This window comes from Ursus americanus, chromosome 27 (assembly GCF_024610735.1).
Source record: "Ursus americanus isolate L20-20 chromosome 27, mUrsAme1.1.p, whole genome shotgun sequence".
Lineage (NCBI taxonomy): Eukaryota > Metazoa > Chordata > Mammalia > Carnivora > Ursidae > Ursus > Ursus americanus.
The window spans coordinates 28,468,903-28,492,278 of NC_142153.1; the positions used below are offsets into that span (position 1 = coordinate 28,468,903).

Consider the following 23,376-nt stretch of genomic DNA (forward strand, 5'->3'; position numbering starts at 1 on the left):
TCACTGGGCAGCCCCACCAGCCCACTGTACTCCAATCACCTAGTCCTTCTTCGAGTTCTGAGAACCAGCGAAGATTCTTGTTCTTAGACTTAGTCATGCTCAGTTACTTCTATAAATTATTTGCCTTGTGTGCTTGGACGTGAACTTGGAAAGAAGAGGGAGTTCCTGTTACTCATTGTTGTGTGCCAAAGAGCAAAGGGGAGGGCTTAGAGAGTAGTAGGAACTTCCTCAGGAAATAGTTTTGGATGGAGGTTTGGATGGATGAATGGGTCAAAGCAGAGAGCCAAAGGCAGAACTTGAGCCCTGTTTGGGCGGTCCATCAGCTCCCCTGGGCAAGCCTACTGTACATGTTTTCCTCTCTTGTCCCTCCTAGTCCCTGTACACCTTCGTTCTCTGCCCAAGAGAGTTCAGCATAATGTCTCTGGGTCTGTGACAGTGGGTGCAGAATAGAAATAGAAAAGTGCAATTCAAGAAATTATAGCCCTGAGGAGAGCAAAAGTAGAAGTTTACTGTGGTTTGTACAACTCCCCAGAAAAGACTGAAGTGCAGAAGAAACAGATGATTGTCATTTTCGTTTGTAGGCAGAGGTGTCTGTCGCTCTACTGAGGGGAATGTAGATGTGTCCGCGTGTGAATATGGTCAGAGACCCACGTGGACAGTCAAAACGGAGTTGGGTCTCTTATTTGACTCTCTTCTCTCTTCCATATCAGGTCAGACTACCAGTGCAATTTTCTGTGTATCAAATCTCCTTTCCCTAAAAAAAGAAAAAAAAAAAGTACGCTTTGCAGATGAAGTTATTTTTATTCAAAAAATCTTCATAATGGGCGAATTAGACTGTGTTGCATTTGCACATATATGACTCAAAATGAGCAGCAGATTAGCTTTATCTATAACTTTCTTACTTTGCTCCTAAGTGGCAGCTTGATGGTGTTGGTTTGTGATTCTTGGGCTGTGTGTTAAATTGAAGGAAAACATCAGTGGTCAGAGGTCTTTCTTCTGAGCTTCTCCCTAGTATATAATCATCCATTTTATTTTGATGGCATGAGGACAGAGGATGAAGCAGAGATTGATAAATTTTAGAGCTTTTAAATGTAGTTGGACAGAAATTCTTTTTTAAAAATCAGTTTTCTATAGCATGTGCAGATTTTAAGGTCAAGATTACTGCAAATAACTGGATATATGATATCTCAATTTTACATCAGCTGGTTTTCATTCATTATGGTTATGTCCTTGATAAATATTTGAGAAGCTAATATCCTGATTAACGAGGATCCTATCAGAGACAGGTGACAGGTTATGGACACGTGGGTCTGTATTCGGGGCTGCACCGTCTGCTGGTTCCCGCCCACTCCTTGGCCACTCCTTTCCCCTTCCCCTTGTTGAAGGTCCTCACCTCCCTAAGCTGCTTACCATTGGAATGCCCTGGGCTTTTGCTCCCTATCCACACCCACAGCCCTGCATCGATGGTCTCCCCTGCGTGTGCTCTTGCTTCTGTCCCTTGGTCAGACCTGTACGTCCACTTGCCGTGGATGTGTAGGAGACACGCGGCTTCATGGATCCGGAACTGAACTGGTTTACACCCCAAACATGCTTCTCCCACAGTCTCCCTTCACCTGCAGTTCCTTCACACACAGCCTTCAAACCTCACCATCATGTGTCATGATGCCCGCATCCCACTCGTGAAAACCCGTGGCTCTGCTTTCAAACAATGGTGGGATTCTGACCACTTCCCTCCAGTCTGCTGCCACATCCCTGGCGAGAGTCCTACCTGCTGTACCATCTGCCAGCCTCCCACCATTCTCGCACAGCACCAGCAACCAGACGGAAGCTGCAGTGAGCACCTGTCCTGCCCACAGGAGTTTCCAGGGCCCCTACATCTCACTCATACAAGTGACAAGGCTCTCACCATCTGGAAACTGTTTAACCTCACTGCTCACGCTCCCTCCCCTCTCATCTGCCGTGAGACCTGTCCCATGCACAGGCCTGCTCAGGCCTCTGTCCTTGGGAGGTTCTCTCCATGCAAGTTCTTTCCAGGTATCCAGTGGCTCCCTCATTTGTCTTAAGTGCTGCTGCAGAAGCCACATCTCTAGATCTCTAGACTGCCCCCACCCCACACAAGTCCGAGAATATCCTATGCTTCTTTCCTTCTTCCTTTATTTCCCTAGTGCTTATCATCTTCCAAAGTCGTGTATAATCTGCTCCTTACATTATTATGGACAGAGTCTCTCTTCTTCAGCTGGATTTTTGACTCTATGAGGGCAAAGATTTTTGTCTATTTTGTTCATCATTTCCAGTGCCCAAGGCAAAGTATATTTGTTGAATGAATGAATTCCAAATGTTATATTAATTTTACCTCTTTCATAATGAAATGTAGAATCAACGTAATTTTAAGATGTGAAAATCTTACATTGTTAAAATATTCCAGAACCCACTCAAAAAGTTTTTATTTTGCTGATTTTGATATAACTCTTCCCATTTGGTTTGCGTATTCAAAGAGATTACCTGCTCCCTTAAAATCTACGATGAGTGAACATGATGGGAAGTATCACATCTTTCAATAAATTGGCTAATTCTTCTGCAAATATTACTTATGGAACTAATTTTTAGGAGACACAGTTCAAGATGTTCATATTAATAAGAAAACTTATTGCAGGTATCAGTCATTTAATGATAATCTTACCTAGTTCCAAAAAGGAAGCGTGAATACATGTGTGCATACGAGGACATGGTAACAGAGAGAGAACTTACTCTTCCTTATCATATTGATTCTCTAAATGTTTCTACTTTCCCATTCAAATTATTATTATATAGCTTTTTTTCTTCCTTCAAAAATGGATCTCCAAGACATATTGAACAGGCCAGATTTTGTTGATGAGGATTGAAATCAACTGAAAAGCTGCTAAGACCAGCAGCTCTAAAAAATTCAAACCTACATCATTTCTGAAGCTGTAATTGTATAAGTCAGTGTCATCTAGAGAAGCAGAACCTGTGGGGTGTGTGTGTGTGTGTGTGTGTGTGTGTGTGTATGTGTAGGAGATAGGAAGGGAGGGAAGGAGAGGAAGGGTGAGGGGGAGAGGGAGGGAGATTTATTATAAGGAATTGGCTCACCTGGTTGTGAGGCTGTCAAGTCCTGAGACCTTCAGTAGATAAGCTGGAAACATGGGAAAGCCAATGGTGTAAATTCCAGTCTGAAGGCTGGCGGGCTCAAGACTCAGAAAGAGCCAGTGTTTCAGCTCAAATCCAAAGAGAGAAAAAACAACTGATTCCCCAGTTCAAAGGAGATCAGGGATGGGGAGTCTCATCTCATTTGTGGAAGGTTCAGCCTTTTTGTTCTATCGAAGCCTTCAACTGATTGAACAAGGCCCACCCACATTAGGGAGGACAGTCTGCTTTGCTCAGGCCACCCACACAAATGTTACTCTCATCCAAACATATCCTCACAGAAATGGCTGGGAATCCCATGGCTCAGTCAAGTTACCACACAAAATTCCACCGCAGCTTACTTTGCATTATTACCTTACTCTGTTATTTTGCTAGATTTTGTACTGTTTAGGACACTTTTCTATGGCATATTATAATTGTGAGTAAAATAAAGTTTCAGTTTTGTTTTATGTTTCATAGAGGTGATATTTGATACTCTTTTAGTCCTTGTGCAAAGTAAATGTCACTTTAAAAGTACTTTCTTCTAGCAACTACTGTGAAACTTTAATATGACAATAATCATTTTCCTTATCGTCTTAAGCTCTCTGTGGAGGTTACATCCATGGGAAGAGTGGAACAGTCCTTTCTCCTGGATTTCCAGATTTTTACCCAAACTCTCTAAACTGTACATGGACCATTGAAGTGTCTCATGGAAAGGGTAAGACTATTACATGGATTTTATACATACAGAATAATAAAGTACAAATATAAGAACAAAGCAAAAAGTATGCATGTGTGAACAAACAAGGTAACTGATTTCTTCACATATTTTAACTGTTAATTTTGATGTTTTAGATCATTTTAGAACAAAAATGGTCTACAATGATTGATGCTACTGTAAAAGGAGATTTCTTGTTTTACTTTCTATTAGGTAATGTGGATTTATGTGGGTGAATATATGTTTGAAAAGTAGGTATGATGATAAGGAAAAGAGGTATAGATCAGATAAAATAAAAATATTAATTAAATCAAAGGAAATTAGAAATCATCCAAAGTTTTCATTTCTATGATGATAAATCTAGGATAGCTTTTTAAAAAAGATTTTATTTATTTATTTAAAAGAGAGAGAGCAGAAGTGGGGGGAGGGGCAGAGGGAGAGAGAATCCCAAGCAGACTCCCCACCGAGCAGGGAGCCCTACCCAGGCTTGATCCCAGGACTCCGAGATCATGTTGCCGAAGGGAGATGCCCAACTGACTGAGCCACCCAGATGCCCCTAGGATGACTTTTAGTACTTGCCTTGTGTTCTAAATTTAATCAGTATCATTATACATAATAAACCATCTATCTTCATAATTCAGGGATGATTTATGGAGCAGATTTCATTATCTTCATTTTATAGGTAAGTATATTAAAGGCCAGGAAAATTGGTAATTTGTCCAAGAAATGTAGTTCATAAGTACTGGATTTAGGACTGTACCCTGGGTCTTTTCTGTGGGATTAAATTTGTCTTTTTGAGGAGATAGTATGGAATTCTAATCACATAAATATCATGGAGACATTGTCTTTACACTTAGATTGAACTGAACTTGATATTAAATTGACAGATTTGATTATATACCCCATATTATACTATGCTAGCATGTGTCATGAATATATGTTAAGAATTTCCTTGGGGTGGCTGGGTGGCTCAATCGCTTAAGCATCACTCTTGATTCTGGCTCAGGTCATGATGTCAGGGTCGTGAGATCGAGCCCTACATCAGGTTCCGCACTCAGTTTAAGGTTCTCTCTCACCCTCTGCCTCTGCCCCTTCCTGCCACCAGAGCTCACATGATCTCTCTTTCTTAAAAAAAAGAAAAAAAAAAAAAAGAAAGAAAAAAGAATTTCCTTGAAGGAAATGGAGAATAAAGAAACAAATTGTGAGTGACCAAGATTTTGTCATCATAAAAATGAGTATTTTTGTTTAAAAGGAGTTATTCATAGTTGATTTTATTATTTTTGCTATAGGAATCCTTTAATACTTTGTTGGTATGGTTAATACGAGAACATATGCGTAAGAGGAACCTAAAACTATTATTTCAAAGATTTCTTCCCTCATTTGTATAAGTTTATATGCTAGACATCCAACCTAAGATATTATAAAGGATACTTGTTAAATATAAATGGAAAAATTATCTGGTCCTTTATTCCTCTAGGACAAATGCTTTCCTAGTGACCATTCCTACTTGTGGTCCACCATAAACATCCCACCATGTTGTACTTGTGTGTCTGTCTGATTCTAAATCTCTGTCCTTATCTGTACCTATAATCCTATGTCTAATCTATACCTGTACCTGTACTTTTATATACTTACACATTTATTTTGAATATTTATCCCCTTCTTTCATTTCTAAATGTATTCTTTGTATCCATTCTCTGTATTTTCTTTTGAAACTTTGAAGTGAAATTTGCATATTAAGATTATATTTTGATTCAAGAGTTTGGTGTCTCTAAACCTAGAAGAAAATATTTTTCCTCAGCTGTTTACTGATATCTCTCCTTCCCTTTCTCCCTCCCTCCCTCTCTGCCTTCCTTTCTCCCTTCCCTTCCTCTCCCTCTCTCCCCCTCTCCCTCTCTCCCACTCTCCCTCCCTCCCTTCCTTTCCTTCCTTCTCCTTCCCCCTCTCCCTCTCTCTCTGTGCCTCTCAGGCGTTCAGATGATCTTTCACACCTTCCACCTTGAGAGCTCCCATGACTATTTACTGATCACAGAGGATGGGAGTTTCACGGAGCCTGTGGCCAGACTCACAGGGTCCGTCCTGCCTCACACTATCAAGGCAGGTTTGTTTGGAAACTTCACTGCCCAGCTTCGGTTCATATCAGACTTTTCCATTTCCTACGAGGGCTTCAACATCACGTTTTCAGGTATGTTGTTCTCTTCTGAGGTTTCTCTTCGCAGGTGATAATAGTAACTTTTGTGTGAGCGTATGTGTGTGTGTACGTGCATGTGCCTGATTACAGGTAAGTGTCCGAGCACTTATAAGCATTAGCTGGTGGGCAGAGGAGGCTGAACCTTCTGGAAGGAATACGGGAGGACATCTACCCTGCCTCCATGAAATGACTCTGAAAATTCTCATCCCTGGAAGATTGTTCATATCACTAAGTTCTCCTGAAAAGCCCTTCTCACTCACTTCTCCTCATCAATTCTATCAAAATCTCTGAGCAAACTGTCCTTATTGGGAGAGTCTCAGGGGAAGCTGTCATCTGATTATTTCGGTTCCTGCCCTCTAGCAGATGCCAGTACTTGTCTTGAGAGCCACCTCTAGGGTGAAAAAGCAAAAGAAGGGTGAACACACACAGCTGAGAATGAGCTTGTCATTTACATTAATGCAATCCTGCACCAAGACAAAGCCACCCTCCAGAATTACGTAACATTTTAAATTATGCTACATACATAATATTTGTTCAGGGTTTCTGTTGTTTCAAACATTATCCATCCAGGTTAGATTGCTTAGTATGAATGGTGCCCTGAATGGTATCACTGTGTTTTTATAGACAAGGAGAAATTGCACATATGTAAAAACTAGTCAGCCATGCATGAGGTAAATTTAATCACATAAACCATGTTCAGTGACCAGATGATGGTCAGGCCCCTGCAGGGACACACATATAGTCAGGCCATCAGAAAGGGGGCTCCTGCTCTGTGATTCTGATGGGTGTCAATAGTTACGTTAATTTGCATTTCTGTGTAGGATGCTTTGAAAAGAAGAGTGTTTTCCTGCTTCTCTCCTTATAGCCCAGAGCTAATGCTGTTTTTGTAAGGTAGTTCGGGAGTCCCATAATCACCAGTGATTTCTTCTACGTTGAAACTACATCAATACCTTAATAACCTCCGATGCCACTTACGAGATTCTTTGTCACAATATAGGAGAATTAATCTTATCTCCTGTTGTAAAGCTGAGACGCTTAGGCAAAGAGTTTCTGTGCCTTCCACTCTTCTGTCAGCGGCAGGTGCATTCCTGTGACTTATACTTAGTTGGAAGTTAATAATCACTTACTCAATATCGCCTGATCGTTAGCAACATAGGCATTGAAATGCGTCTTAAAGAAAAAGACTTCTTAGGGATTTTGAGATGCTCCGAACTATTTTATACTCCCTATAATTACGACCAATTGCCATTTATCTTTATCTGACTTTGTTGATTTTTCCTGGCATTTTGCTGCATTGGTGGTGCTCTTGGGATGAGCTCAGATGACTTGATTTCTTGGAAATTTGCCGTAATCAGGGGTAATCATGAAATTGCCTGCTCTGTGTAACAAAGACTTAAATCTTCCTAACACTAATGCCTTATTCTTCTACACATTCTTTCCCGGCGAATCTCAATTAGGGCCACCATTAGAATGTCACTCCCTCTCACTTTCATCAAGACCCAAACTGAAGTTAAACAGAACACTTAAAAGTTAAAAAGAAAGGAAGTGGTCATGGTGCAAGTCTGTGAGTCTCTTCCCTAGATATTTCTCAGGAGTCTGTGCTGTTCCCAACATCTGTTTAATTCTATCGCTCTCAGCACAGAGCTGGCAATAAGACTTTGGATTACCGAAGGTCAGACTAGAACTCTAGAGCTGACTTCTTCCACAAACTCCCTACACAAACAAGCAAGCAGACAACAACGGGCAAGACAAAACACACTTCTCTGGGTCTTTGCAGCTTGGTTAAGCATCCAACTCTTGATTTCAGCTCAGGTTTTGATCTCAGGGTCCTGAGTTTAAGGCCCTTGCTGGGCTCCACGCCCAGCGTAAAGTCTACTTACGAATAAATAAATAAATAATGTTAAAAAAAAAAGTAATGTGGTGACCGTGTTTGCATGTGTGGAACAATTCGTGTGCACACACCCAATGGAAAATGATTTGTAAAGCTTGCCGAAGAATCACTTATCTAGTGTCACAGACAAGCTCAGTCTTTAAAAAGAGAAAGACACACCTGGGATTGCAAAGCCAGAGCTAATGTAAGCTTGTTCTTTAGATGTGCTAAAGGGTAATTTCATTTGGAAGGATTTTGCCTTGAAACTTGGCTGCCAACAATTGCCCGTGGCATTAATACAATGAAGTTTATTTTCTAAGTGTCCAAATAAGTAGCAACTTTATTATGCAAATGAAGCATTTTCCCTTCTGGGGATGTTTCAGATGTTTGCATTAATTCAATAGGCTTTTAGATCTGTTTTTTCTCCTGGTGGTCTGGTTTACTTCTGTCTTTTTTGGGAGGTTTTATCAAAATGTCATTTCCCTCCCGATGTATGTCACAGATGCTAATGGGACAGTGTGGGAAGGAGCTCCAGAGTCCCAGCCGGCTGCACACAGCTGCTCAGTGTCCCGCTTTATCCCGAGGATCAGTTACTGATGCCTAATTGTGTACACTTGATTCTCCAAGTGTTCTTTACCTTTACCTTTAGCAGTGAAATAATTCCATACTGTTAAAGTCACAGTTATGAAATGGGTCATTTTATTTTAATATTACACCTCTATTTAAAAAAAAAATATATATATATATATATAATGCATGCCATTCATCATGAGACAGCTTATAGTACAAAGAAAATCAATCCACAAAACAGTTATGGAGGAGTTTGAAAAAAATATATAACGGCCATTTTTTATTCTTGCTAAATACTTTTTGAGTATTTACCCGATTTCCCACAAATGTACTCTGTCTCTTCATGTTTCAGAATATGACTTGGAGCCTTGTGATGATCCTGGCGTCCCTGCCTTCAGCCGAAGAATTGGTTTTCACTTCGGAGTCGGGGACTCTCTGACGTTTTCCTGCTTCCCAGGGTACCGCTTAGAAGGTGCAAGCCAGCTTACGTGCCTGGGTGGGGGCCGTCGTGTGTGGAGTGCACGTCTGCCAAGGTGTGTGGGTAGGTGGTCACACGCTTTCATTTCATTCATCCAGTGGGAATACGGCTTGGTACAGTCAGGACGCAGGGCCGAGTTTGGCAAGGAAGGAGGGCGGGGGGTCCGGGTGCTGGACAGCGGCGGGCACCCTGCTACCCTGAGGACGTGAGCCCGCTGGGCTGTACTTACCTTCTGTATGAAGTCCATCCCTTCCAGCGCTCCGATCTCACAGCTGAAGAAGGGTGATTCTATAGAGCACGTGCCCAGCATATTTATGAAGGAAAATATTTGCATATAACCAAAAATAATCTGGAACCAAAGAAAAGATAAAAGCTGGAAGAAGCCAGGCTGTATTAACACAACTGTTGACAATTCTATTGCTTAAAAGCAGTGAGTATCTCCTGGTATGATAATGGTGACAATTTAAAATACTAGTTCTGTGGTTACTTTTCCGTTCAGCTCTCTGATTGGATGATTGTGGCATACTCCTGCAAAGTGGGCATTGTAGAGATTTCAACGCTGAGTTAGCTCTTTCCGTGTGTTCTTGAAGAATTCAAGAGGTCGTTCCAGAAATAGGAATCTTTAGTGGGTACTTTGCAACAAGGTGCTGTGCTAGCACAGTGGGTTTAGGATGCTGGCTCAGTTTCATTTGCTGCTAATCTGGGAATGAGCTACCATAAGGTAAGGAGCCGAGCAGAGTTGTGTGGGCAGGCAGGCAGAGCTAAATATGGGATTCCACCTGCACGTGTGAGGTCTGGTTATCACCCCAGAGATCATGTCTGGCACCTGCCACTTGGCCATGTTGCTGCATGGGAAGGGTTGACAGTCGGTTCTTTCAAGTTACAGAAAACTGCCTAATGTCATCCGGAGATTAATCGCAGCCCACTTTGGCTGTAAGCCTTCTGAGTCACGGGGAGTCCGTGATGCCTCCCACCCTAGTCCTACCAGCTGATGCAATAGAGGCAGGTGGCAACGTTGTGCAAACAAGGTATCATAACCCATACAATTACTGAATTAACTTAGGGAAACCCATTTTTCCCCCCATGGAAAGGAATCTCTTCAATGATCAGCATGGTTTAGGGATATTATTGATTCAGCTAGTAATACCATCTTTTTGTGTTTTAATGATAATCCCACAGTCAGGACTTCATTTAAAAAAATTACACAAGTAAACATGAATCAAATCATCTTTCTCTCTCACCAGGGCACATGTCTGTCCATGTCTATCATCTTGCTTTCTCCTAAAATAGTGGTTCTCACTTTTTTGGGGTTATGATTTTTATTTGAGATCCGGATATCATTTTTATACACTGTCTCAAGAAAAAGAGATACAGTATTTTGTACTGAATCCTAGGAATTCCTGGAGTTGCCTGGAATCCACATTCCCCAAAATGACAATTACCGAACAGGGCAGTTCAAGATTTGGAAGAAACTCCTGATCCAGTGAAATCAAAGCTTTGTCCCACACATGTAACATTAAGTAGTCTCTTGATTATTATATTTCATTCCCTGTTAGTCTCTTATATAGATTCATTATCTTTACACTGTTCCTCTTGTTACTGGAGTTTTTACATTGTTGCCCAAAATATAGAATAAGAATAAATATCCATTGAGCCTTAATTCTAGACTCTGCACTGCTCTGAGCTCTTTACACATATTGATTCATTTAATTCACTGGAATTAATGAGGTAAGAACTGTTGCTGTCACTTCCATTGTACAGATGAGGACACTAAGAGGCAAAGGGTCCAGGACCTTTGCCCACCTCAGGCTGTTCCAGATCTGAGCACAGTGTACCTGAAAGCAGGCTTCTCCCCGCTGCCCTGCACTGGGACCACACATGGGGGCCTGGCTGTATCCTTCCCATATTTAGCTTCTTGTATTTTTCCTGGCTTTCCTGAATTTCCTTCCAGCTCATCTGGCTGCAACATCCCTTGAAATACACATGTTACTCATGGCAGCAATCCCCTAGCTGACCCACAGGGCATCTGGGACTGGTTCGTATTTCTTCTTTCCTCTCAGCCTCCATGTCTGATTAGTTGCTGGTTTTGAGGAGTCTGTGTCCCACCTGGTTCTCGAATCGGGCTCCCCTGCCCACTCCATCTGCCCCAGCCATGGGAACCTTCTCCCAGGCTCTAGGACGGAGCTCCCAAGAGAGCCATCCAAATCCAAGCCCCCTCGACGTCCCCCCTTAGGAGAACCTACCAATTAGCCCCCCATAATATTCAGAGCAGGCAGCACTGAGACTCCGGTGGCTACACAAGGCTCATTACTCATCAGGCAGACTCCCCAGATCCCTGCAGGACATACTCTGGTCCTGAAGCACGAGCTCCAGGAACGCGTGCAGGCTCATGGTCACCATGGTTCTCTTTCCCCCCTCACCCACCAATGCACATCCTGCGGTCCTGTCAGGCTGACTCTTCCTCATTTTCTGAACTCATCTCACTCGTGAGCTAGAGTTTCTACCTTGTCACCTACTGGCAGAAGGGAGAGCCTCCCTACTATCAGCTGGACTCCATTAAAGTTCCCCCATGTTGCTGTTTCCTGTTAGGATGACCTTTCTTTACAGTGGGGACTACTTGATCCCCAATATCCTGTTCTGTGCCTTATTCCATAGATGTTTGTCAAACAAATAAAGATTAATTCCCACCGAAGCTTCTCTCTTGATCTCAACAATTTGATTCTATGCCTGTGTTGCTTCTTTTAAAATCACAGAAATAAGAGTGATCGATCCATAGCCAAAAGTTGGAAATCCATTCCAGAGATCACAAGTGACATTGGAAGAATGTCAACTGAATTACAAGCATGTGATTTTGTTTTTTTCCCTAATAAGCATCTCATCTGAAATAGAATTTCTAGTGAACACCTAAATTAGGAACTATTTTTCTCTTCATCAGTTCACTCAAAAATTAAAGAGAAATGATCTTTTTGTTTGCATTTATTCATTTTAGGGCTATTTCCACCTAATTATTTATTTAGGATACTGGGAATAACATCATTATGCCCTCCATGATGCATAACGAAATTTGCAAGCCCTTTCTTGTGCTGCCTTTTGCATTACATTATATGCATATCATTCAATATATGTCAATTTTTACAAGTTAAAGAAAAAGGTGCCTAACTGGTTTAAGTAAAAATGAAGGTTTATTGGCCATATGGCTAAATAGTCGTAAATTGGGACAGCTTCAGGTGAGGTTTGATCATGGACTTGACTTTGCAACCAAGAACCTGATGCCTTGTCCTTTCTTTTCTTTTTTTTTTTTAAACCTTTTTTTTTTTTTTTTTTTTTTTGACAGAGAGAGACAGCCAGTGAGAGAGGGAACACAAGCAGGGGGAGTGGGAGAGGAAGAAGCAGGCTCCCAGCGGAGGAGCCTGATGTGGGGCTCGATCCCGGCACGCCGGGATCACGCCCTGAGCCGAAGGCAGACGCTTAATGACTGCGCCACCCAGGCGCCCCCCCTTGTCCTTTCTTTTATCTCTCCTGTTATCTCTCTACCTGGGTGTTGACTTTATCCTCAGGCTCCACATGCCCCTGGGGGAGCATTGGGCAGCTCCCGGCTCCCCCCAGGGGGCTTCATCAGACCAGGCTCTGTATCAGCACATAGTGCGGCAATGCCAACATCAGCGGCCCAGGGAAACAGCTGTCCCAGGATGGCTTCGTTGTAATCCCTGGATTACCTCTGATCGGCCCAAATAGAGTCACATGCCTGTTCCTGACCATCACTGACCAGAACAATTCTGGTTGTCTTAGGGTACTAAGGGGCAGATCTGTGTAGGTGTTGAATACTGAGAATGAGCATGTATTTTATGATATTTGTGATATCTTTTTGGAAAAAAAAACAGGCAGATGAGAGCAGGCATGATTCAAATCGGTATCCACTAGAATTCCCTAATCTAATATTGCATCTATGAACACACATTTTTGAACACAAAATATTCTCAGGTGGAGTATGATAAGCCTCTATTTCTACGTCAGATCAATTACCAAATAATATCTGCTGAGAGAATTAAAAAAAATCAATGAAAGCAAGAATTATCCTGTCGTTGAACATCTGCATTAATTCTATTTGTTGGACAAAGTACAGTGTCCTTGGATGGAATAAAATGGGGGAAAAAAGTTAACAATATTAGCCTCAGTTGTATGATGGATTATAAATATTTCAAAGCGGCATAGTAGAACAAAATAACTTGCCTGTATTTTCATAAACTAAATTTAACTTTAAGTCTTTTAACCAATTCTATTTAAACATTACTTTCCTATGCCAACAGGTTTATTGTTTCCATGTATTTCTTTAATTCTTAGTTTAAAACTTTGAAACAAAATTAAAAACTGAAGCTAATCTCTGTTGAGTCTTAAAAGTTAACTCAATAATAGCATTAAATTAAGGAAATAAAGGTTCATAGGATAATAAATAGATTAAAAATAGGATCAGCATTTTATGCAATTTTATATATTCTTTGTAACAATAAGATTGCACATATTAAATAATATAGACTATATATATATATATACACACACATATAAAATAGAGTTCATATGTTTACAGACTCTATAATCAATAACACTTCATATACATAGTCATAGATAGATAGATAGATAGATAGATAGATAGATAGATAGATATAGATGCCATTTACTGATTTGTTTTTATTTTACGAACCAAAAATTCTTGGTTCAAAGTAGAAAGGAAGTAGGTTTTCTGTCTCCCTTTCATAGTCAAGCTACTTTCAAGGTCTGTGCTCTTCAAATAATGCTCTCAAAGCATATGTGTGTATGTTAATTGATGTAAAATAATCAATTTACAATTTCAAAATGTTCTCAAAGAATCCACTGCAATTTCCACAAAACTTGAATAACCACCACCAAACACCTTCACAACCAGCCACTTTGCTAAGAAAGTTCCCTGTGTCCTGAGAGACACTGTACATCCTCACTATTACTTAGGGGGACAAGCTCTTGGGCAAGGGAACTTGAATCCAGCTTATTATGTGCATATAGAGCCCACAGTCAGTGCTGTGGGCACTGGCCACCGTCCAGCCCCCAGAACTGTGGGGAGTACATGTGTGTTGTTCAAGCCCCTGGTTTGGGGTGTTTGGTTATGGTAGCCTGAACTGAATAAGGTTGGCCTCACAAGTAGATACTTCTCACAGAAGAATTTATGGAAAATCAATTGACTCCTTTCTATTATGTTAATTTAATTTTAATTAGTTCATTTCCATTACAAAATTCTAAATGACAATCCGATTTTAATTACATTTTCAGTAGATTCTTTATAAAAAGGACAAATGATTCATCTTAAGGAAAATTATATCCATTCATCTTAAAGTAATTTTAAAGGGATTATTGAAAGAACTTAAAATTGATACATTTAATTGCTCCCGTAATGGAGATTAACAATAGATATTTTCAATCAAGTTCAAAGAATTTTTGAAATTCTGATGACTTAAGTTTTGTAATTTTCTGAGCACTGGTTTTTACTATTAGTGTCTTATTTTCTTTAATTATTTCCCATGAGATAGCGTCTCAGGGTTTAGTGGGCACAGAGCCAACACATTTCATTTGTTCTGCCACTACTTTGATTTTCCAGGGTGTTGGTCTGGACTAGGGATTCCAGAATTTGCTTTACAAGTCCACGTTCACAAGATTGCACCGTTTCTGTTTTCTTGTAGAGTCTTTAAGATTCATTGCTTTCCTTAGTGCTTTCTCCTCTTCTCCAAGCACCCTTTGTCAGGACACTGGCATGCTCAACTTTTAGGGACCTCACACCATGGTTCAGTGAAGCCCATGCATTCCCCGGATCTGACCAAGTCTGTCTGCGGCCAGATTTCCTATAGTTCCCTCAGATGACCCCCTACCTCAGTCAGGGCTATGAGCTCCGTAAATAGCCTGTCTCACACCCAGACTGTTCACGTGTCCCAGCGCTGGGTCCCTACCCACGTCTCTCACCGGACCTTGGGTGTTGCCAGCCCTGCTACAGCACCAAGTTGAGTATGAACCGAGGCTCTCAAGGTAAAATGGCGACTCATGTTCCACCTTTAAGATGTCATATTTTCTTATTGGTCTTGACATAAAATCAGAAAACAACACCATGGTTCAGTGAAGCCCATGCATTCCCCAGATCTGACCAAGTCTGTCTGCGGCCAGATTTCCTATAGTTCCCTCAGATGACCCCCTACCTCAGTCAGGGCTATGAGCTCTGTAAATAGCCTGTCTCACACCCAGACTGTTCACGTGTCCCAGCGCTGGGTCCCTACCCACGTCTCTCACCGGACCTTGGATGTTGCCAGCCCTGCTACAGCACCAAGTTGAGTATGAACTGAGGCTCTCAAGGTAAAATGGCGACTCATGTTCCACCTTTAAGATGTCATATTTTCTTATTGGTCTTGACATAAAATCAGAAAACAAGAACAACAACCACACATGTTCACTGCAATAGTGTCAACCCAAACACACATAACTGTTCAAACTTGAGGAAAGATGTAAAAGTCATGATTTGAAGAGGGAAAAAATGTAATTACATGATAATCTGCTTCAAAGTCTTTGAAGAATATAAAGACATACAAATATATATAAAATAGTAATAAAGCATAGTATGTAAATATGTAAAACAAAACACTATCCTGAAATAGATTTTTAAAAAATTAAGATACCAAGTTTGTATATTTTACTAGCAATTTCATACCCTCAGAAAAAAAATTCACACAAAAGGCCGTCTTTAGGGGTAATACCAAACTAGTCTAGAAAAATGAAAGTCTGTCCCTGCACATGTAAATGTATTGGCATGTAGATTTAGATTCAGTTACAGATGTAGATACAATAAATGAATTATTGTTGAATGTTTACTTAGAAATTTTATTTGTGTCTCAGGATGAGAAACAGTTGCTCTGATACTCGGGAGGTTTTATTTTTCAGGGGTAAGGATGAAGTGAAATGCAGGACTGAGGTGGTCGGTTGCTTCTGTGCCATCTTTCAACAAACTCACTTATCTACAGAGGGTTACCAGTTACAGCTGGGCAAGTAATCCCTCACATCTCTTATTCCGACAGAGTGCACTTAATTAGCACCACTTACATATCTGCCTTATAGCAAAATCCCAGCATCCAAATCCTAGTGAAAGGATGTGTAAGAGGAGCTCCTCGGTGGCTCAGTGGGTTAATTGTCCAACTCTTCATTTTGGCTCAGGTCTTGATCTCAGGGTTCTGAGTTCAAGTCTCGTACTGGGCTCTGCACTGGGCATGAAGCTAACTTAAAAAAAAAAAAGATACAGATGTAAAATTACATCTTTAGTTTTAATTTTTTTTTCTTCTTATGTATCCAAATGCCAAAATCTTCTTTCTAATCCTCCCTTTTTGTTGTATTATGTGAAATAAGTTTATGGTGAATGTCTTAAATGCTAATGTGAAAACAAATATCATCTCCAGTTAATTGATGACCTGTTCCAAATTTATGAATTATTAACCATGAAGTGTTTTCATCATTAGTTAGGATAAGAAAAGGACGTGATTCCATTCCTAAGTACGGAGAGTTTATATCAAATCGATAATTGGTCTGTACTAGTTGTGTGATCTTGGGGGAAGCCCTTGGTTTTCAAACTATTCTGTTTCAGTTTCCTCACCTGTAAAATGTGATTTATGAACCTGTTAGACAAGGTTACCATGAGGATTGCATGAGTCCCTGTATGTGAAGAACTTTAAAAAGTGTGTGACACACACTACAATGATTAGAATTCATACATCGGTCTTGTCTTGATAGATTGTCACCTTTGAAAAATGATATTTCTAGTCCAGTCTGGATGATTCTCTGTGTGGCAAATCTGTGGAGGGGAAGACAAGAGTAGAAACATAGTGATGTGAAGACCAAAGAAAGGAATCCCAACCACAGTGAGAATAAGAGAACAAACCCCAGTCTCCACAAATGCAGAGCCCCAGATAGAGCCGGTAGACAGAGATGGCAGGACAGTCCTGCCTTTGGAAAGGAGAAGCACTTCCTTCAGGGGTGGGTGAAACCCAGCCAAGTCAATTCTCCTTGGCTTGGCTTTCCTCATGGAATCCTCCCTGAAGACAAGCTACGACTTCCCTTAGGTATTTCCATAGTTACTGACAGTGGCTGAGCTCTCATTCCACACTTTGTGTTCAAGACTTACCACTGTGTTCAATTAATTACCCCTTCTGCGTTCCAACCCTCCCTCCATCTCCTGACCTCATTCAGTCAGGAAGGAAGACCACGGCCCCTCCTGATGACCAGATGGTGACCAGAGGGGGCCAGGACCCTCATTATCCCTTTCACCTCCAGCTCCCTCCAGGAAGTTTGACTCAGGACTGCCTGTATGTGGAGAACGTGCGATGCCCACAGTCAGCTAACGGGCTTGATAGATTGAAATGCACGCTAAATCCGAATACACAAACCGGTTATTACAGCCGTAAAGAATATTTCTTCAAATGTTTTCCTCGGACTAAAAATAATCTATTTGCCACTATATCAGTATTTTTCCATCTTCCACTGCAAGACATTTTTTCCCCAAACTTATAAAGTAATGGATAAAAGGACTTAAACTGATTTTTGAATGGTACATTTTATTGATCACTGTCCAGTTCAATTTTAAATAAAAATTCCAGGTATGTGTGGCTAGGCTTTATATTCCAGTTATCAGAATTCAATTGAGTTTCTTTTTTTAAAATTCCTTTTGAGTCTGATATCTTTAACAAATGTGACCTCCCCTCCCTGCCCCCACTATTCCATCCACAGAGTAACCAAAGGAGGATACTCTACTTTGCTGTTTTGATGTTCTTTCTATTTATTTTGGATTTTATGTCACAAAAAATCTTATTCCTTTAAGAAAGAAAAAAAAAAGACAAAAATATGCAACAAGGCCCAAGTATTATTACTATTTCCCAAGGGGAATACTTTACTTAAAGTGCTTGTTGAATTTAATGTAGAAAGCCACAGGTCTTCAGCTCAGTCAGTTAAGCGTCTGACTCTTGATATGGGCTCAGGTTTGATCTCAGGGTCCTGAGTTCAAACCCTGTGTTGCGCTCTGCCCTGGGCATGGAGCCTACTTTAAAAAAAAAAAAAAAAAAAAGCAGGACTGCCCACCATTCAAAGACCACCAAGGCATAGTCCTGAGATTAAATACCCACCCACACATCCAGCATGAGCGATACACCACGTGCCTTTCTCCCCTATTTTTATCTTTTCTTACAAATATTTTTAAAATATTATGATAATTAAAATATATGTAATTACATATAAATACAGTAATATAAATATGTCTATAGTTTTAAAAAATATTATGAAACCCAATTTCCATTTTGTCGGGTCACCGTTCTCCCCCACTGCCCAAAAAAGCCTGCCTTTAAGTCTTCAGTAAAGGAGAGATAAGGGATAGGTGAGCCCGAGTTCTTATGTGTCTTCCTCCCTGATTTTCTCCCTACCCTTCTACGTGGGGACTTTATGAGATCCAAGTGCACAAATACGTAGGACCTGATCTTAAATCTCTAGCAATTTCCTTCTGGCAAGCAGGCTAGGGAATCATGGGTAGAGGTGTAGCTGATGGTACTAATTGCTAGAGGAGGATGGAGATATCAGAGAAAGTCACAATTATGAAAATGGGCACCCACACGATATCTGCCAAAATTGCAGAACACCACATAAAGTGAACACTGTGAGCCCTCTCACTCTCCTCAACCCCACTACATATGTACTTTTCACTGAGTTTCACTTTCCAACTTGACCATTATTTTGTTGAATTTTTAAAAATCACTGCATTTGGCACACAGTGTGGCCAATAAATTATTTGGTGCTGAATCCCATGGCGCTCTCTTGTCTCTCTCTCTTTCTCTCTCTCTTTCTCTCTGTCTCCACACACACACACACACACACACACACACACACACACACACGGCATCTCTATTATTTTATGATCATTTTGTACTGATTAGATTTTAAAGCTTGAGTCTTTCAGCTAAACTGTTCACTTTCAAGGTGAGCTGGGAGGTTATGTGACTTTCTCTGAGTTGACAGAAATTAGAGAGTTATATTTATTTTTATTTATTTATTTTTTACATTGATTAAGGTTGCTTTTATGCAAATTTGGATCTAGAAGTGAATGACCCTCTGCTTTCCTCCAGAGAAGGGGAGAGGAAGCTAACATGTACCTCCCCTGAACGCTCTTTTGTCCTGAGATGTAATGCAGACCAGCTCAGTGCTGTGACATGGGAGTGGGCTGAGGAGTGGTTTTCTCTATCACTAGGTCCCCTTTCCATGTGTTCAGGATGATACCACAAAAATGCGAACGTAAGGAATTACTTCTGTACAACAGAGCCGCCACACGGGAATTGGTGGGAATGTTTCACGAGGTAGAAATGAGTCATGGGGAGGGAGGGGATGACTGCCCTGTGACACAGCCAGTGAGCCTGGGTGGAGAGATTTTATTCTAGATCTCTCTGTGGGATAGCAGGCTGCTTCCATGGAGTAGGAGGTATTCTGTGAAAAGAAACAAGAAATCTTGAAAATGGATGAGTGGAGGATATTTCCTGTTCAGTTGGTAAACAGTAAAAAAAAAAAAAAGTCATGAATCTATAAAAGCAATGTATTAATGACAGACATACATTGAGAGAGGAGAGGGCTGTCATGATTGTAGAGCTGTTATGTATTAAAATCAGTAATTCCACTTTTGAATTCTTTCTTTTTTAATGTCCTATTTATTTTAGCTGAATGTGGAGCAAGTGTCAAAGGAAATGAAGGAACGTTGCTGTCTCCAAACTTCCCATCAAATTATGATAATAACCACGAGTGTATCTATAAAATAGAAACGGAAGCTGGCAAGGGGATTCATCTGAGGGCACGAAGCTTCCAGCTGTTTGAAGGAGACATTCTGAAGGTAAGAAGAATCTTCTCGAACGTGACTCCATCTCTTCTTCTCAAGGAACAAATTAAATAACCATCCATCTGTACACATAGAGATGTATACCTATATTTACGTAGCTTTAGACATACACAACTTTTCCAGTTTATTTACCCAGTTGGTTTGTGAAGGTGTCCTGAGCGTCATCAGTGGAGGCCTTGGTTTATCTTATGTGTAAAACATATGGCGATACCTATCTTTGGAGGATGTTTTGAGGTTTAAATAGTACACTGTTGGTGTTTGTTTCTGGGATTGTGCCTAGCACACAGTTGTAATTATTAAAACTGGTGGGGCCCCTGAAGCAACACTTTCTAGAGTCACTCTCAATTTTCAAATGTGGTCATAACATCCCAGGCTAGATGGATTCTGATATGATGGTAGAACCAAGCTCAGCCACTATCCCTAGACCATGAAGCAGGGCTTAGGGGGAGAAGCCACGCTAGGACAAGAAAGAATCTTAGTGGAAGAGTCTAAGTTGTGCTCACAGGACTCAGGGTGTGCTTGGAGTGGGACCAGTAGCAAGAGTTTTGTGCATTCTATGGTACAAAGTACCAGAGCCTCAGGAAAATGCTCTGGGGAGCAGGACCCAGCACACCGCCCACATTGTAGATGGAGGCCGGGAAAAAAAGGAAGAAAAAGAGATTCTGGGTTCATTCAGGTTTTGACTTGATATATGAAATCCCAGCTCTAACTGGAAATGCCCCTTACTTCCTAAAACTTCTAGTATAGTTCCCACCTCTCCTATCACTTCAAGAAAAGCAGGTCCTTCCAGGGTCTGGGGCCAGGGAGGGGGCATTTGTAGACCAACCACAGGCAAAGAGGGCCATCAGACTAATGCCAGACACTACCCAATCTATGTCCTTGCTCGGTCCAGGGAGGAGCACGCGACTGGTCCAGGTCACACAGCTGATATGTGGCAGGAGAGAGACATAGCTCCTTTCTCATTCCTTTGTGAAGTTCTTAGGTTTTCCACTCATATTTACCTCTACATGGGCTCACATGCGGACATCTCTCAGAGTCGGGGACGTCCACACACTTTGAGCTCTGAGCATTAGGAAAAGATGCAAAGAGCCAGCCAAAAGGGAGACGTTAATAACCCCCTGTTTGTCATCCATTTGCACCATGGTTAAAGAGGGGTCCCTCCAGAACCCGACCTGACCTCTTTAGCTGTTAGGCACACTCAAGAGGTGCTTAAAGCCTGGAGTGCCCTACTCCTTCCTAAGCCCGGCTCGACCTTTTCAATGTCGTTGTTGAGAAGAGTAGCTTTGTTCTAGTTGTTCTTTTATTGTAATCGTCTTTCAAAAGCTCATGCTGACATCACGAAGCTCTGTAATTAAGAAGTGATTTTCAGGCAGGAAACTAGTACATTCTCACCGATCTAGAAAAAATTTAAACTTACGTTCTAAGTAACCATTTTCTGCGTTCTTTGATAACCTCAAATTTAGAAGTCAGTAAGTCTTCAGAGAAAACTTGTAGGTGACAATTAACTATCCTTGGTGCAGGTGAGTGACTTAGAGACACTGCATAAAATGTACACTGATAAATATTATTGCCATGGAAGGAAGTGAATAATGTTCGTTTGTGATTACTGAAGTTTCAAGTTGTTGATTATAACAAAAAGCAAAAACAAAAACCTGGCTTACCCCATTTAATTGCAGAGAAACTGCCAATCACTTGAAATGCCTAAATGTTTTGCAAGCATATATTTTATTGAATAAGCTAATAAATGTCTCAGTGTTAAAAACATTTCAAGTGGGATTATCTTATTTTTTAGCTTTAAATGGTGTTCACATTGTTCCTTCATACATAGTATGATCCAATAAGAAAGAGCAAAATTTTATAGACATATTTCCATGCACAAAAATGTGAATTCTTTTTGCTTCATATGTAAAAAAAAATCACGTGACAGAAATATAGCTTGAATGAAAATGTCATGAAAGGGATGTATAATGGAAAGGGAAGTCAGTTTGGGATATTCTGGGTATAGCTCCTGTCAAACTGGGAAAGACTCCCCAAGTACATCCAGCTGTGCAGCTCCGGCACGCGGCGTGATGTCTCTTCATCTGTGATCATCAGCTAACTGGGCTATTCCACCCGGGGCGTATGGCATTGATTAAATGCCAAACCCCGAGAAGCGTTCGTGATGTAAATAGTTACAGCCTTGTATTAACATAAGACTCAAGGAGCATTTTTCTAGTACCTAAAAGGAACACTTTGATTCCAGGAGCATATGGTCCAGGGTATGTACGTGACAGGCAGTAGGCTGACCTCAAATGGCTTGTTCCTAAATTAATTGGAATTAAAAATCAAGTCTTCTGACTTCCAGTACTATCTGGGTTGACATGTGTGATCCATGCACAACTTGAATCCAGATTTTCAACCTGAGGGAGCTGAGAAAATGGTGGTCCATGTGATGGGTGCCTTCATCACCCTGACATTTCCACGGCCAAGCGCAGTGCTCATTGCCGGTGATGTTGACAAACACGACAGAATTTTTTAATGGTCATAGTTTGGAAGATGCTGGGAGCTGGCTGCTGTCCAGACGATCTTTTTAATCTGTGGGAAGCTCCCAGTCAAGGTCAATGCAGGTGACTCTGGACAAGGCATCAGAAGTCTAAGGATTGAGCTTCCATGAGTATTTTATTTGTTTGAACGCTCCTCATCTCCGTGGGTTTCTGTGGCTTACAGAGAATGGTGTGGTATGTGGAGTGACACGAGACCTTTCTGGGAAGGTCTGGACATTCTCTTTTTGAGCCAGATTCCTCTGGGTTTAACACTTATTAAAGTTGGGGTGTCACAGACCTCATCCTGTCTGACGAATCCACATATTGAGCCAAGCGATGATTTTTCCAACGGTTGCCTGTTGCTAGAGGAATTGTAGGGCATTTGACTCCATTATTCTTGCACCTGCTTGTTTAATTGGAAATAAATAATGATTTATAAAATTGATTTTTCTAAATGTGTTCTCTTCTTTTAGGATTCCGTGTATATGTGTAAGTCTGTTGAGCAAGGAATATGGTTTATACATGTATTAGAAGGGAATTAAGAGAAGAAAAGTAAGAATTAATCCATGTGAGAAGGAAAGTAGTGGGGAAATAAACAGACATTGGAGGAGTATACTGAGGACTTTCATGCCCTTTATTAAGACTTTTTAATTAAGAAAAACTGGGTGTTTTACAATATAATACAGATTGATTCTGTCTTCCAAGAATCCTTTATTGGCACCAATGTGGTTCCTTGCTATGAACTATTACAGTAGTTCAAAGAAGCAAACGGATTAACCATTCCCACTATGCGTTCTATACTTGATAGTTTCCTAGGGGTGTCGGGGGACCTCAGCACTGAATCCTTCCTGAATACAAACACGGTCTATTCTGGCCATAGCAGAAAAGCACACACCCTCATGCCCTAAACTGTTGATACAGTCCCCACCGAGGAAATGTGAATGGCAGTCACCCACACCTGG

General features: G+C 40.9%; 1 protein-coding gene across 1 annotated transcript in view; it reads left to right on the plus strand.

Annotated features, from left to right (window-relative positions):
* CSMD1 (CUB and Sushi multiple domains 1) overlaps positions 1-23,376 on the plus strand; it is a 1,039,667-nt gene that overhangs the window by 675,248 nt on the left and 341,043 nt on the right. Inside the window, exons 17-20 of the mRNA XM_087856321.1 lie at positions 3,743-3,859; positions 5,829-6,044; positions 8,843-9,031; positions 19,717-19,886. Of these exons, the coding sequence (XP_087712447.1) occupies positions 3,743-3,859; positions 5,829-6,044; positions 8,843-9,031; positions 19,717-19,886 (692 nt within the window). The remainder of the gene's footprint in view (positions 1-3,742; positions 3,860-5,828; positions 6,045-8,842; positions 9,032-19,716; positions 19,887-23,376) is intronic.